Below are 15,001 nucleotides of genomic sequence, written 5' to 3'. Positions count from 1 at the left end.
GACTGCAAGGTTTCAAAAAGATGCCCCCGAGGCTAAAAGATACATCGGTGTGAACGGCTTCAGGGTACGAATTGGGTAAGCGAGTAGATTTAGAGTGTAGGGGAAATCCCGAAGGTAGGGAAACTTTCCACACAAGAAGGCCCGATGCGCAATAGGGATAGTCCAACGAGGTGGAACTTGGTGACTGGGTAAAGCTCGGATGAGAACACCATGTCCCATGCGGCAAAACTCTGCAACTTGGGCGAAGATTTGCAGTCTTGATACCGCGTTCCGGGAAAGCTCGAAAAAGAAGTCCGATATACGGTGAAGGTCCGAAGGTCCGAAGTCGATGGTAGTTCGGCTTGGTATTGCTACTACTATTCCCAACGTCCAGGGCCGGCAACAGCAACGCGAGGGTGCGGTCGAGAACAAGGCCACGCTCCCCTGCACGCCTTGTATGTTATGCATAACATTACGGCTGCTGTTCGCACGGCTGGTACCCTCGTGAGCACAGGGTGCTCCTTGTGTAAGCGCGGTTTTGCCAACGATTGAAGTTCTTCTAGCAACATTCCCAGCAGCGGGGTTATTGCGCTAGGTTTGAGCACAATCTGCGGAGAGCACTCCGCGGCTCGTCTGGACCGACAAGGTTTGGCGAGCGATCGTGGGGGAGGCCTGAAACGCTCCTTGTCCTGAGGTGCCGTCCTCGGCATTGAAGAGTAGACGCGCGGGAATGAATGGAAGATGTCAAATTCAAGAGAACCACCACAGGGATTCGCTGTATAGGTGAATGTATTGAAAGAGGAATTAGATGTATCGGTGATTGCTGTCTAATGTCAAGACATGCCGCTGCAAGGACCGAGAATATACATTGCGGTCAACGTCGAGAGACGCTAGATGTGCTGGTGCGCTACTAGTAGAATGTAACAGAGGTGCTCGTCTGACATGCGTATCCTACAGGTGTATGTTGTTACAAAGTCGTAATGCATGAATGTACAAGGAGTGGTTTCGATGGCCCGTGGGCGGGTGGTGAAAGTCTGTTCGCAATTAGACTGGCGGCGTCTTGGGCTTCCTCTTGCCGATGTTGTAGCCCCAGCTCCTTAATGTTTTGACCACCTTGGGGAGGACGGCTGCGGTAAGTGGCACACGGAAGAAGATCAGTGATTTGTGGACGAGGTAGGCTAGGCCGAGCTGTGACCAGATGGCTGTGGTGGTTGTTAGCAGTGTATACAGCAGCAGAGGCAGACGTCTTGCGTACATGCGTTTGACCCTCCGTCGTGTCCAACCGCCTTTCCAGCCTCGACGTAGCCTTCCCTCGCGGTGGCCTCGGCAGTCGTCTCGTCGGCTTCGGCCTCTGCGGGCTTCTTGCCAGCGTCGGGAATAACGACACGCACGACACTCCAGAGCGCATTTTTCAGCACATGCTCGTAGTGACCTATCCGGTCCGTGCCCAGTAGCCGCACTGCCATGAAGCAGAGGGGAAAGTCGATGAGGGACAGGCCCAGGTAGACGCCCACTGCCGTCCAGCCATATTCGCGAGAAAGCTTCTTGAGGCGCTGCGATACCGAGGGCGCAGGTTCGGGACTGCCAAGGTGTGGCGTGGGGTTGTGCGACTGGACGGGCGGTTTGTCGCTCTTGAAGCGCAGCGAGCGGAAGCGGCGGCCGAGGGCAGATCGTTGGTAGCGGAACAGCAGCAGGGCGCCGTGGTGCAGCGACTTGCGTCCTAGGCTGGGCCGGGCGGCGGGTTGGGCAGAGGTGAAGAAGTTGCGGAGGAAGGGCGCCGATGGGCGTGAGGCGGCACCACTGGCGGCACCGCCAAACGGCAGCGTGGCAGGCCACAGACGGGCGACTCGTGGCTTCATGGCATGGACGATCGGAGATGGGCAGGGCAGGTGAATCGGCTTTCACGTGGGGCGGTGTGGTCGACTCAGGCTCGTTGTCGCACTCTCAAAACCTCGCCAAAGCTACCGCCGTTGGTGCATCGTCACCATTGCCATATAATTTAGTCAGGGTCCGTCCATCGGATCATGGTAATCCCGCCCCCCGACAGATTCACCGTCGCCGCACGAGGGCCCATGGCGCCATCCGTGGATGCACCGCGCGCGCATGCACTCTTCCTAACGCGATTGCCGACTCTGCTTTACCCGTAGATACCACACGCAGTCGTTGTAGTAGTAATCGCTGCCCGGAGCATACCGTCGGCGACGGGCATCATCCATACACCTCGTGGTTCTCGTCTCGAAGCAGAAGGACGACGCACAACATCCCGCCGTGGACGCGCTAGAATGAAGAAGCCAGAGTTTACCGAGTCACTGACCGAAATGTCGCTGCCTCAACCCTCGTGTCATTGTCGTGGCCATGTCGCATGTCGGATCCTACCGATGATATGTCACGCCGCGCACTGATGGCGTGAAGCAGCCCTGGTGGAGCAGCCGCTCAACAGTTTCGCCCATCTCTGCCAGAACTGTCTCATTTCCTGAACGCCTTCAGTTTCTACATGGCGAACTGACCCTGCCGTTCGTCCACAGCCAGCACGCCGGGGTCGTGTCGTGCGCACAATCTCAGAGTTGCCTGACAGAAGCGTCAGCCTGCATTAGCCCAACCGTGGCCAAGAGCTTCCTCGGGGAGTCTCGAAGCGTGTTTCCTGCAAACATCTGTTGCAGTCCATGACCAGAAGGGCATAGCACGAAGCCCCCTTGCGGGCGGAACATGGGCAGCACTTGCAGCGACGCACGCCCGACTCCTTCGCCGTCGCTTGGCCAGCAACATCAGTGTGATGTCTCGCAAGCGCGCCGGTCATTTGCAGTCCCAAAAGCCCGTCGAGCACGCCCGAAGTGTGGCGTAACTAGGCCGCCGCCTGCCAGCCGGCATCACACTCGAGATGCATCGCGCCAGCATGGACCTCCATGGCGTGCCGGATTGCATTTCACGCGTCGTATTTACTGTGCATCTTGAATTCTAAATTGCGGGGTCACCACGCGTAGCTTTATTATCGACCGTGCGGGTCCAGCTCTCTCTGTATGCGAACCTGTTCGCTGGTACCGAAAGCGCAGGAGTAGTGGAACAGGAGTGCCCTCCGTTACAGAAGTCCAGTCAATACAATCGTTTCACAACCCACTCTCCTCGCAACCGCATGCCATTATCCCGTCGCCTCGCCTCGCATGGGGTGACTCTGGGTGGGCGGTGGGTGGGGCTGATCATCCTTGGGTATGACAACTGCCTGCATTTACATGGTCGAGCGTCTGCTCAAGGGCGTTGGCATCTCGCGGACGCATCCGGCCTCTAACAGTCTCCAACGTTTTACATTAGCCTGATTCGATCTGACAAGGTTCCACACATGGTTCCGCTGCGCTGCAGTCGCCGACTCGTCCTGATGCCTGGCGACGCGTTTGCAATTCCCGGCGCCACTCCCACTGCCGAACTGCATCACGACATCGCCAACCTGCAACGACTGTATAGTATACTCATCTGCTTTAGTGGGCGTTCACCTGCCATTAACTGGCTCGCCCTTTCCTTTTCGTCCAACTCTCTAGCCGACATTCCTGCAGCACGGCTCGGCGCCTGGCTGCGAGCGCCTGGGAAGGTTTGCAAGTTGATCCTTTAAAGTTTTCGGCGTTCCCACAACCCTGCAACCGCACCAGTCTCAAACTTTGAGCTTTGGGTACTGAGCTGACGAGTGATGGAGACCACTATTCATCTACCTGGCCTTAACATCGTCCTCTTGCCGCCGCATTAGCCCCTTGATTGGCCCGTGGTCACGAGCGTTCCTCTGCCCTCTGACGTCCCAAAGCACCGGACAAGGGCTCCTCTTCGAACGGCGCCAGCGTCGTCTGTCCCCCCTGCTAGCTCGGCTGGACTCTGGAGTTGATCGCCATGCCCTTGCAAAAGCTCGGCGCCGTTTGTGACTTCCTGGCGGACCAGGGCCCTGGTCTCTCACATTATTCGGCGGGATGATACTGTGCTTTCGTGTTACACCCATTCCTTCGCTTCACAACTTGACAGCGCCCAAAACGGCACGCTCCCGGAGCCAACTGTTTGAGGCTTCGACTAAGCTCTTACCCTGCGCTGCTGCATGAGTTGTTGTTCAGGATCTGCCTGTTTCTCCACGTGGGTTCGTCTCATTCTCAACTTGCCTATTAATATGCCTTCGTATATAGACTACCTGTCCGCACTACTTCCTCACCTATTCTGCACCGTGTCTCACTACCCGTCACCGCTCTCTTGACATTATCTTCCACTCCCACGCTCCTTATCTTGTCAACACTACTACTATACTACTATCAGCCGTCGCTCCTTCCTCTCTCGTTTAGCCTCATCACCAACCAATATATCCTGCATTACACAGCAACCATGGGTGGTAACACGGAATATATAGCAGGCCACGGCTACCTCTCTCTTGGCCAGGCTGTTCACGTTGCTCAAAACAGTGACGGAGGCGTTGACCAGCAACTTGCCCAATTCCTTGAGAAACGCCTTGCCGTAGTCTGGTCAAAACTCAACGCCCAACCACAATCCTACATCCTCCCACCAGACGAATTTGCGCTTATGAACTACTATCGCACACGATTCGGAGATAACGAAATAGTTCGCAACGCTACTAAGAGATTCTGGGACAATCACAAAGGCGGCCAATAAGAGCTTGCCGGAAACAACTGCTCTCGTTCTCATACGGCGGGGACCCACGGAATTAGCAAAGCACGGAACGGCAAAGCAACAACGATCTACCTCCGAACCAACTTTACACGCCTTCGCCCACAACACCTACTTTCCGCAACCTTCCGCCGCATCTTGAATGAGGCAACAGCTACATTTTTGAATTGACGATGTAAGTTTCGCCTACTTGTCACGAATCACATCACGTACTGACTCCCATCAGCTGGCTATCGCATCGTCATCGACTTTCTTATTTGGCGTTCATCGGTGTACCAAGATACCTGGACTTCCGCAAGATACCTCTCCAACGGAGTAACGGCGTTTTTCACAGCAAACCGCTACTGACCGGTTGCTAAAATGGCGTTTAGCGTGTGCGATTGGAAGCGCAAGAGCGATGGAATTCATGCAAGGCGTAACGGCGAACTATTAGAATTGGCATCACCTATGGGAGCGGTACCCAACAACGGACGACTGTGTCTCGTAACTCTGCTCTTAATACTAATGACGCTATCTCAATCTACTTCCGCTTTACTCACGACTACCCCGCTTGCGCAACCCTACCCCCAGACCGTGTCCTTGAGAAACCGTGCTACGAACGAATCATCTCTGCTAGAATGCCTACAGGTTGCGCCACCAGTCCTGAGTCCAGTTGATGCATGCCAGCAGACCTTGATGGTCCATACATTTGCCTCCTCGTACGGACAGCCATTCGTGGGACAATTCAACCCGCCGGACTGCAGCTTCAACAGGGTTACCTTCAACTTTACCGTTACCTCTGCCGGCCGGCAGTTTGACCGACTCGGTGTGATGTTCCTTGATGATACCGAAGTGTTCCGGACTTCCACTGCCGAGCCAACACAAGCCGGCATAATATGGACATATGTCAAGGACATGAGCAGCTACCAATCTCTTTTCAATACGCCACAAAAGATAATCTTCGACCTCGGTAATATCGTCGACGATACATACACGGGCTCCTGGTATACCACGCTGACCGCCACCTTCTTTACTGCCGACGATGCTATCGAGCCCGCAGATGTTATCATCCCAATCTCGGCACGGAAGTCGGGTCAAGATGCATCCAGCGTATTCGTCGTACCGGAGACAAGAGCAGTCAACAGCGTTGTGCTTCCGCAGAACGCAAAGAAGGCGGCCTTCTCCATCTCCGCATGTGGCCAGGCTGCCGAGGAGTTCTGGTGGAGCAATGTCTTGTCATCAGACACCAACGCATTCGGCAACGACACTACGCTATACGGTCACTCGGCCTTCCGAGAACTTCGTCTTCTCATCGACGGATCATTGGCTGGAGTCGCCTGGCCCTTTCCCGTCATCTTCACCGGTGGTGTTGTTCCTGGCTTTTGGAGGCCCATAGTAGGCATCGATGCATTTGATCTGCGAGAAGACGAAATCGACATCACTCCGTTCATACCACTGCTCAGCGACGGCCAACCCCATAGCTTCGAGATTCAGGTTGTCGGCGTCGATGATGATGGTCGTGGGAACGGGAACTTTACGACAGCCATCGAATCGAATTGGGTCGTTACTGGGAAGATCTTCGTTTGGCTTGACGCTGGCAACAACGCTATCACAGGACCCGCGCCTACCACTGTTACGAGTTCCAGTATCGTACTACACTCGTCAAAACGCGGATACTCGAACAGCAGTGTAGGCACCGTCCTGGACTACTCTATTCAAGTCACTCGCAATCTAGAAATCCAATCCACGTTCGACACGCCCGCGGGTTCAAAAGCAGTTACCTGGACCCAGAAGCTCACCTACTCCAACGTTGGAACTCTCAGCAACGGCGGTAACGACCAGATCGTACGTCAGTCGACAACAGGCACACATACAGCATCCACAGATTATTCCAAAAGCTTCGAATACCCTCTATGGGTGCAATCGTCCTACAACGCACCCTCAGGCGGCAACGTCAGCATCAACGCAAGCATGTCGCGAAGCAAAAACGTGCATCAACGCGGCGACCTAGCCTTCTCAAACGACTGGAAGACATTCGACTACACGCGTCTACAATCGACGCCCTACAGCAACCAAACCTTCCTAGGGTCAGACGTGGACAACTGGCAAAACGGCACAGCATCCTACCTGTCTGTGCCCGCACTGAAAAAGTCCTTCGGATCAGGCAGCACAGAGCAGCGCCTCACACTCAGCGGTGTAGGCAACGCATCACAAGACGCAGCATCCCAGCAACTCTACCAAAGGCACATTGCCGCCACCAACGACTCGGTCGTGTATGACGACGAGAGCTTCGGGCGTCAACTGCGCGGCCAGAGCAGGTATGCCGCTCCCAGCCTGCCGGGCGCGCCAGACGTCGCGCATGAGTATGCGGCGTCAGGCGTTAGGGCGATGCTAGGAAGGGGGCCAGCGTAGGCGACTGCGAAGCAGGATGAGGTGGTGGTGGAGGTGGATCTGCATTGGGATTGAAAGGAAGGTTTACCGGTATCTGCACGACATGTGTCGAGCAACGCGAAGGATGGGATGGATGGGGCACTACAGGCATGGGCATCTTAACAGTCTGTGGGACTTTAGGTGGTGCGTACTAGCTGTCAAGATTCGCTATTGGGACAAAGCAAGCGAAGAGTGGAGGGATGTGGTGGGTGGCCTTTTGTGGAGGTTGACTATATTCGTTGCACTGCATTTATTCTCCGTTATCGCACTGCATGCGGTTTCTCGACGTTGATGTTGGCTCTCACGACATATGCGCTGTCAGTCTTCTTTCGGTATCGTTTGGCGAGACAGCATGATCAAATCTCAATGCACACTGCACTGCACTCGCATTCTCTTCCATCAACGCGAACGCGGTGTTCTCATAATACCCATACCATGCAATGAGCCGTCCAATCCAGCTTAGGCGCCAGGGAACAACGGCCTTGCTTCCCAGCGCAACGGTAGTCGCAATACGAGTCGCGTGGTATAACACAGCTGCACCTCATCTCGCCATCAACGTCTTGGCTTCCCAGCCACCAAGTCCCACAGCATAAACTTTGCAAATAGTCATGAGGGCGAAGAAATACTGATCGTCCTATGATACCCTCAGTACAGTCATTCCCAGCTAAAAGCGAAAAGAATTTCGCTTGCAGCTATCCCTCTTGGCTAACTACTCGATAGTTCGCTTTCATGCCGCTTCCGCCCCGCCTCACCCTATCCTATATCACCTTCGCTGCTAATACTTCCCGCCTAGCTTCCCTTACCCGAAAATGTATCATCCAGTACCCCACGCCGATCCACATAGAACGTCGACCAGGAGCCAGGATTTGTATTTCCATCACCCTTGGTTCTTGCGGCTTTTCACATCATGGGTCTTCCTTGAGCGCGCTAATGTCGCCATCTCCGAAGCGGTTTGCGGTGCCGTCCTTCGTGATGTGGGGAGGGGGGAAAAGAGACGGTAAAAGCACACCAGTGACCGGATATCGTCTGTTCCGCTCGAGGCGCGCCATCATAGTCTCGATCTTATATGCCCTAGCTTGTCTTAACGGCGGCCTCAAACTTAATCGTAACGTTGAGTGGGCAGGCAAAGCGGTCGGTACAGCTGTCCGAAGCAGAATATCAAGGTCCCTTGCGTATATGACAACAGCAAATTTTTGTTTCTTGCCATTTTGAAATAGGCAGTATTCGCAATTGCCTTCATGTTGTCAAGGCTATCATGCAAAAGAGTTGTTGGTGATACAGCGCGCTTAGGTCACGTTGGGTTGGAGAATCCAATCCCTTTTAGCCGACGGGCTTTCGTTAACGCGCGCTCCCGCGGGGCGCCTTGGAGCGGGAGATTTGCAGTCGATCTGTGCGTACGCTGCGTCTCCTCGTGGCAAGCCTGAAACGTCGGTAATGCACCGTGAACTGTGGTTTTCGCCTGGGGATTGTCTACTTGGTGCAAGAGAAATCTCGCGCCGATGCCTCATTCCAAGGTTTGTAAGGGAGGAAAGGAATATCGCTAAACCAACACAGCACACTACGGCTAATGGTGCATCACTAATTAAAGAAAGATGCGAATGCGAGCAGTTCGTCTCGGATGCGCATTTAGGGTTTGTAAAAGGAATGCCCTTTGCAGGTCGGGGGTTTGAGGCTGTCTGCCGCGGACACCGTCTTGCGAAGAGAGTCTTTCCGACCCCTGGAGGTACCTAGGCAGATCCACTGTGTTGGAAAATTACGTTCCCTTTCCTGGGAACCGTTAGCGATTGGTCGCTGGGAATGAGCGCTACAATGAGAAAGACATTCATCACACCAATATCACGTCGAGTGTAGCGCGTGCTGCCGTGTGTTCCAGCCTTATCCGCCCCATAGTATCCATACATAGCTGCGAGTCATGGTGGTCGTTATGAAACGCTCCACCACTCATTTTCCTTTTTCGTTCCAGCTTACTGGTGCTGTTATGGGTCCACACATGACGCAAGGATGGTGCACACTTCTTTCCCGAAGGTCGTAAAGTAAGTTCAGAGATTATCGCTGACAGCCGTGGTGCTGTGGTTCTCATCTATCTGTAACACAATGGGTATCCCAGTTTTGGTAGCCTGGCGCGATCCCCGTATGCGGACGTGTGACTGACAGGCCGGGGTGAGCGCTTCGCTTGCATCAATTCCAATGTGTGACGAGTGGTAGCGTTGGTGATGGTCAAGCGATATCCATGGATGGCAGACGGTGATGTTGTGCACTAGAGCAGTGGACGCCGTTTCGCGGGCTGGGAGATGCCGCAATTCGCGTTCGTGGGCCGCGGACTAGCGCTACTGATGCCGGTAGTGGTGTGCTGTGAAGTATTGAATATTGACAAATTCTCTCGAAGATGGAGCCCTGCCTGGATTCACCGGTTTGGTGTTGTGATATGTTGTCACACCTCAATGGAAGATAGTGTGGGACGCCTTGATCCGAGAAACACACTGCAACACTCCAACGTCCCTCATGGTAGCCTATCACCAGACTTGCGGCAACGTCCTCAGGCCGCCATCTTGTGGCTGCGACCCGTTCGCCCGTTGAACTTCGTATTCGAAGTTTGTTTGAGCCACACACCCACGCGCGCAAGCATGGCTAGTCCTGTACGACATTTGACGTCTGCTGCCGTTCATCGGTGTGGTAAACCTTCGGTGGGCGCGACGCGCCGATGTGAACGCCTCTAACTTTGTCTCGACGACCCATGCATGACAACGGTGGGCTGATGGTTCCTTCATCAAGTGGATCAATGTGACTAGATGGCGATCAGGTCAACATTGAGCTCGTTCTCCGCGTTCCCGAGGGTGGCTGCCACCAAACTTGCCTGTAACCGATGTTCGTGGTTGTCTGAGGCAGAGTCTGGGTCGCGCATAGATGTGGGCTGGAAAAGGCCCGGATAACCCCATCCTACGTGAAGACCGACTTTGTGATTCCGGTCATTTTCCCGGACTAGGTACTTATCGAACGATCGTTGAAGATGGAACCGAGGTACTACCGTGAACCAATGCAGGTGGAGTGCCAACGTCATCATGAGAAAACCACATCCGAAGTCCCAACACAATTCACGGAAGTCTCTCAAGCTCCGTGTACGGCGTGGTTGCGTTCAAGATGGATACTTTTCCATGAACCAGCGGGGTCTGGGGAGAAGCGACGCGAAAGAGGGGCGAATGTGTGGATCCGGGGCAGTGTCGCGTGCCTGTGACTCGTCGAGATGGTTGCGCCTTCCTCATTGACGAGTGGCGCCGCCTATGGCTGGGCTTTCGAGCGCTTTCCATCGTATCTTCATGTCATCGTCACCGACTCACAAACCTCCATGAACCTCTCATGAAGCACAATGGTCCAGCCGCTCTTTCCCGCGTTCCCTCAAGACGATGATAAACCCGCGCAGCGTCTCAGCGAGTACGAAATCGAGGCTGAATCCTCACTTAAACCCGGCGATAAAACCGATGAGGCGCTAAGCGTTCATCGCGGGGCAATCCGTGTACCTTCTCCGAATCCGTCACTCATATCGATAGACGATGCGAATGTTGTACGACTTGGTCGGAATCCAGACTTTGCTCCTGTATACCATGAAGAATATGCTTTACGCTCATCCGCCCCTCCGCGGACTCTCAAAGAGAAGATCGACTTGTTTTGGACGGCGAACAAGGGATTAGCGTACGTTTTGCTCGCTCAGTTCTTTGGAAACTTGATGAACGTTACGACGAGGATATTGGAAATGGAGGGAAACAGCGGTAGGTAGATGCTTGTGTAACATTATACGCTTGTGCTGATCCAGATTTTAGGTAATGGCTATCACCCATTTCAGATCTTGTTCGCAAGGATGAGTATCACCACGGCATGTGCTTTATTCTACATGTGGTATCGCAAGATAGAACACTTCCCATTCGGTATGAAGGAAGTGCGCTCGTTGCTGGTAGCTCGAGGATTGTTTGGCTTCTTCGGAGTCTTTGGCATGTACTGTAAGTCACTTACCCCCCTTCTTAGGACCATGCGTTTGCAGTAACTTGTCTCAGCTCGTCTGATATTGGATCACGTCTGAAGGTTATTGCTACTGCATCGCTGTGATGAACTCCACAGTACATCATATGGGTCCTACCTACTCGACACGGTGCTGACTCTTATAGATTCTCTGATGTATCTGCCTCTGGCCGATGCCACCGTCATCACATTCCTCTCGCCATCGCTCGCTTGCTGGGCGTGCTCCTACTTCATCAACGAACCGTTCACCAGGATGGAACAGATAGCTGCATACATCTCGCTATTCGGTGTGGTCTTGATCGCAAGACCTGTCTCCTTATTCTCTGCGCTATCGCATTCTAGCGACACGGTTCCTCCTGCCTCCGGGGGCTTGGATACAATTCCGACAAACACTACTGCAGCTTCGCCCAATCGTCTCGCTGCGGACTACGATGATGTGACACCCACGCAACGAGCAGCAGCAGTAGGAGTCGCGATGTTGGGTGTGATAGGATCAACAGGAGCATACACCACCATTCGATGGATCGGCAAGCGCGCGCATCCACTCATATCCGTCACCTACTTCGCAACATGGTGCACGATTGTTAGTGTGGTGGCAATGGCCGTTATGCCAGGCGTCGGCTTTCTACTTCCCAAAGGTGTGAAAGATTGGTCCTACCTACTCTTTTTGGGTATCTGTGGGTTCGTCATGGTAAGTTTGGTCTACCATCTCGCGTCGCGCGTCTATTAACGTGATGCAGCAATTCCTCCTAGCCGCCGGCCTACAATACGAGAAGTCTTCTCGCGCAACGAACATGCTCTACATGCAGATGTTTTTCGCGCTTGGTTTCGACAAATTGATCTGGGGTACAACGCCGAGTGCCTTATCCATTGTTGGGTCGTCGCTCATCCTGGGTTCGGCCATATACGTCGCAATGAACAAGGAGCAGCCGAAGAAGATAGCTGAGCCAACAGGGAGAGGGGATAGCGAAGAAGAAAGGGGCTTGATGTCGCCAGTCTTTGATGCCGAACGAAGAGAGGATGAGGACGCAGATATTCAGATGCGACCGCTGAGATGATGTTTCAGCGTTCCTTTTTGCTTTCACTGTAACGCTTCACGCGAATGAGGAATAGACTGCTAGACTGCTTTGCATGAATATGAACAGGGACTTAGAACATAGACGCTTCGCGAAACCGTTTCTTGTAGTTGTCTAAAACTATTGCGTATCATCAGACCTTGAACAATGTGCGCCCTTTTTGTCGCTCTTGTCATCGTGAAGCTCTGCTTCGTTGATAGCGCTTTCACGATATGTTCGGTGATGCGACGGCGGAGGTTTCAGAAGTGATTACAGCTACCCCACTTACGCTCCACGCACATACTGCAACCCCATGCTGACCGCGAACATCGAGAGAGGCTACCCGCGCTCGTCATCATCGAATTTTGCGTGTAGTTATATTGTTTATAATTGACCAGCATTCCATCAACAGATCCTCTGTGGCGCAATTGGCTAGCGCGTCTGACTGTTACAACAGTAGCTAGTTATCAGGAGGTTGGAAGTTCGAGCCTTCCCGGAGGAGGATTATCTTTTTGCCCCATGAGCATCCTTTTGCACCACACCATGGCGATGCTGTATGTAATTGCTCTAAGACTGCGACACATCACAGTTCCGCAGAAGAATGCTTTCAATGACGTTACTGTATTTTTGCTCCCAGAAGAAAGTTACTCAATCACTACCAAGATGAGCCACCTTGTTATGCGATCGACAGCTATAGATTAAACCCTACTCCTCTGCACACTCTCGAATCTCACCCTACCATCTTCGATCTTCAGCACATTGACTGGTACCTTGACGCGCAACGGCTCTTCGCCTGGCAGATTCATCGGTGCGGAGAAACCTGCTACGTGCGAAACAGCACTGTGGCAAGTCGGGCACTTCCGGTTTCTGCGCGCCGAGTCCACATCTTCGTCGCTGTTTTGCTCGATGCGCTTGATGCAGATGTTGCAGAATTGGTGGTCGCAGGGGCGTATACTAAGAATTTGTTAGTAAACAGAGCATAGTGAGTGAAAAGAGGGTGAATTGAGAATGGGGACTAGAAGAGAGTGACCCACATGCAATCGCACAGTCGCAATTCGCATGTCGTACACATCTTCGGCTTCGTCGGGTCGAATTCTGGTTCCGTGCTTATGCCGATGTGTTGGTCCATTTGGCTGACACTCTTCACGTTGTCAAAATCGCCTCCGTCGAGGCGCTCATCCACCTTTTCCTCGACGACGAAGTACTGGCCACCAGCCTCTGTGTAAGCCTTGACATCGGTGGAAGGCGGAGTTGGAACAATGTGCGTTATTTTCTCGCAGCTTGTTGGGTCGAGTATATGCACATGGAGGATGCGGGCTGCGGCGTGGTTCCATATCTTGGCTGGATACGGGTCTTTGTATATGTCTTGAACTGCATCATAGGTCAACAAGGGCGGCATTGAGAAGTGACGAGACTAACTGAGCTTCCCACCTGCGGCTATCCCCATGGCCTTGATGTCCTTGAGATTCATGGTCTCAGGTTCTTCGAGTTCCATTGCAGATGTGTCTTCGCACAGGCTACCTTCCAGAGAGACCCCGTCCGGTGAGATGCCGCCATAACCCATTTCTGGGAATGACGCGTGACTAGGGGAGTCATACTCATATGAAGGATCTGTTGACCCGTGTGAATGTCCCGACAGCACTCGGTCGTGTGCCGATCCGGCCGTGCCGAAGTGGTCGAGTGTTTGCATCATGTCGGGTGCTTGGTACATGGTGGGTGCTTGATACATGGCGGGTGCTTGAAAAGCTGTGAGTTTGATAGTCGTCTCTGATCCTACCAGATGTTTGATTTTGAAGGACTCCCGACGGTCAGGATCTGCGCTGTATGACCTCAAGACTTCACCGACTCTGCAACCAAGCTGTTGAGGCGTTTCCTGCTCGTTCAAAAGGTAAAAGGTTTCGAAACAACCTCCTTCGATGCAAATATAGTGATCACCGCAGCGCGACCATAAGCGCTGTCTGTGAAAGAGCCTGGGTGTGACTTCAAGCTGCAGTCCTCCATGCTTCTCCTCTGAAGTCTTTTGTCCTTCTACAGTATAGCCGGAGCCAACTAAATTGAGTCAGTGGAAGCTGTGTCTGACTGGTTGCTAAAAAGAGTGGTTGGCAGACATACGTGGCATGGCGACAAATTGCCGAACGATACCAGGGGATACACAGATACCGTCCAGCCACTTCTGGTCAGGAACAACGATGTAATCTTGGTCCCTTTCGTCATCTTCTCTCTCTCCCATCTCTTCCATTGTGAAACCAGAGACGGCATTGACATGGCCAACGAAGACTCGTACCGCACATTCGTCACATTCTTCTGGAAAGTTGAGCCACATGGCCTCTCTTTGCCACATTGGAAGGAACACGCCGCCAGCTTTTCTGATTCTGGACGGTAGATAGTCGGCATATGCCTCCACACTGAAGAGATCGTAACTTCCCAGCGAGCCCGGCAACTGGTGGAGCTTATCATCGTCTGGCATCCTGGGCGTTCGCTCGAAAGATACGTGAAACCCACAGTTGCTGTCAATAATCCGCTGTGACGAGGTTGAGGAATTGATGTTGAAATCAATCGGTTTGCCGTAATAAGTGTTCGCATGCGAAATGAGCGATTCCGTGATCCTAATCGTGTGCTTGGTCGACGTTTGGTCGGCCCCAACCACGACGACTTCGTCATGATCAATCACCACCTGTTTGTCAGCATATTGGATAATGTCATTGCATGCATCGAAGAGGCTGTCGGGCTTGCGGAAGCCGCAGTCTATCCAACGTTAATGCAGTACTTGGCTTAGGGATCTACATGGGTAACCTTTGATTCGTTTCAATAGCTCAGAAACCAGCTCGTCTTCGTGCATGACAGTGGAGAACGTCGATATTCGGGATTGATCTTCTGTATTTCTTCGGACGGCATTCTGT

General features: G+C 53.2%; 4 protein-coding genes and 1 non-coding gene across 5 annotated transcripts; 3 read left to right on the top strand and 2 right to left on the bottom strand.

Annotated features, from left to right (window-relative positions):
• Positions 1 to 1,023: 1,023 nt before the first annotated feature.
• On the bottom strand, positions 1,024 to 1,838 carry J4E87_003449 (uncharacterized protein; the record flags this gene model as incomplete). Its single annotated transcript, XM_049375076.1, has 2 exons — positions 1,024 to 1,181; positions 1,235 to 1,838. 2 exons carry the CDS (start codon positions 1,836 to 1,838, stop codon positions 1,024 to 1,026), a joined length of 762 nt encoding a protein of 253 aa, XP_049234998.1.
• Positions 1,839 to 5,073: 3,235 nt separating this feature from the next.
• On the top strand, positions 5,074 to 7,017 carry J4E87_003448 (uncharacterized protein; the record flags this gene model as incomplete). The annotated part of the gene is made up of 2 exons (XM_049375075.1): positions 5,074 to 5,082; positions 5,254 to 7,017. The coding sequence occupies 2 exons, from the start codon at positions 5,074 to 5,076 to the stop codon at positions 7,015 to 7,017; spliced, it is 1,773 nt and encodes a 590-aa protein (XP_049234997.1).
• Positions 7,018 to 10,399: 3,382 nt separating this feature from the next.
• Positions 10,400 to 12,104, top strand: J4E87_003447 (uncharacterized protein; the record flags this gene model as incomplete). The annotated part of the gene is made up of 4 exons (XM_049375074.1): positions 10,400 to 10,799; positions 10,851 to 11,027; positions 11,193 to 11,737; positions 11,787 to 12,104. 4 exons carry the CDS (start codon positions 10,400 to 10,402, stop codon positions 12,102 to 12,104), a joined length of 1,440 nt encoding a protein of 479 aa, XP_049234996.1.
• A 410-nt stretch (positions 12,105 to 12,514) lies between these two features.
• Positions 12,515 to 12,603, top strand: J4E87_003446. Its single transcript has one exon. It is a non-coding gene; the product is annotated as a tRNA-Asn (tRNA).
• A 196-nt stretch (positions 12,604 to 12,799) lies between these two features.
• Positions 12,800 to 14,220, bottom strand: J4E87_003445 (uncharacterized protein; the record flags this gene model as incomplete). Its single annotated transcript, XM_049375073.1, has 4 exons — positions 12,800 to 12,921; positions 13,170 to 13,472; positions 13,521 to 13,874; positions 14,214 to 14,220. The coding sequence occupies 4 exons, from the start codon at positions 14,218 to 14,220 to the stop codon at positions 12,800 to 12,802; spliced, it is 786 nt and encodes a 261-aa protein (XP_049234995.1).
• Between the last annotated feature and the right edge of the window lie 781 nt (positions 14,221 to 15,001).

This window comes from Alternaria ethzedia (assembly GCF_023757985.1).
Source record: "Alternaria ethzedia strain BMP 0044 chromosome Unknown scaffold_6, whole genome shotgun sequence".
Lineage (NCBI taxonomy): Eukaryota > Fungi > Ascomycota > Dothideomycetes > Pleosporales > Pleosporaceae > Alternaria > Alternaria ethzedia.
Note: the sequence above shows the minus strand (reverse complement) of the source record. Positions and strands in the feature narration are given on the sequence as shown.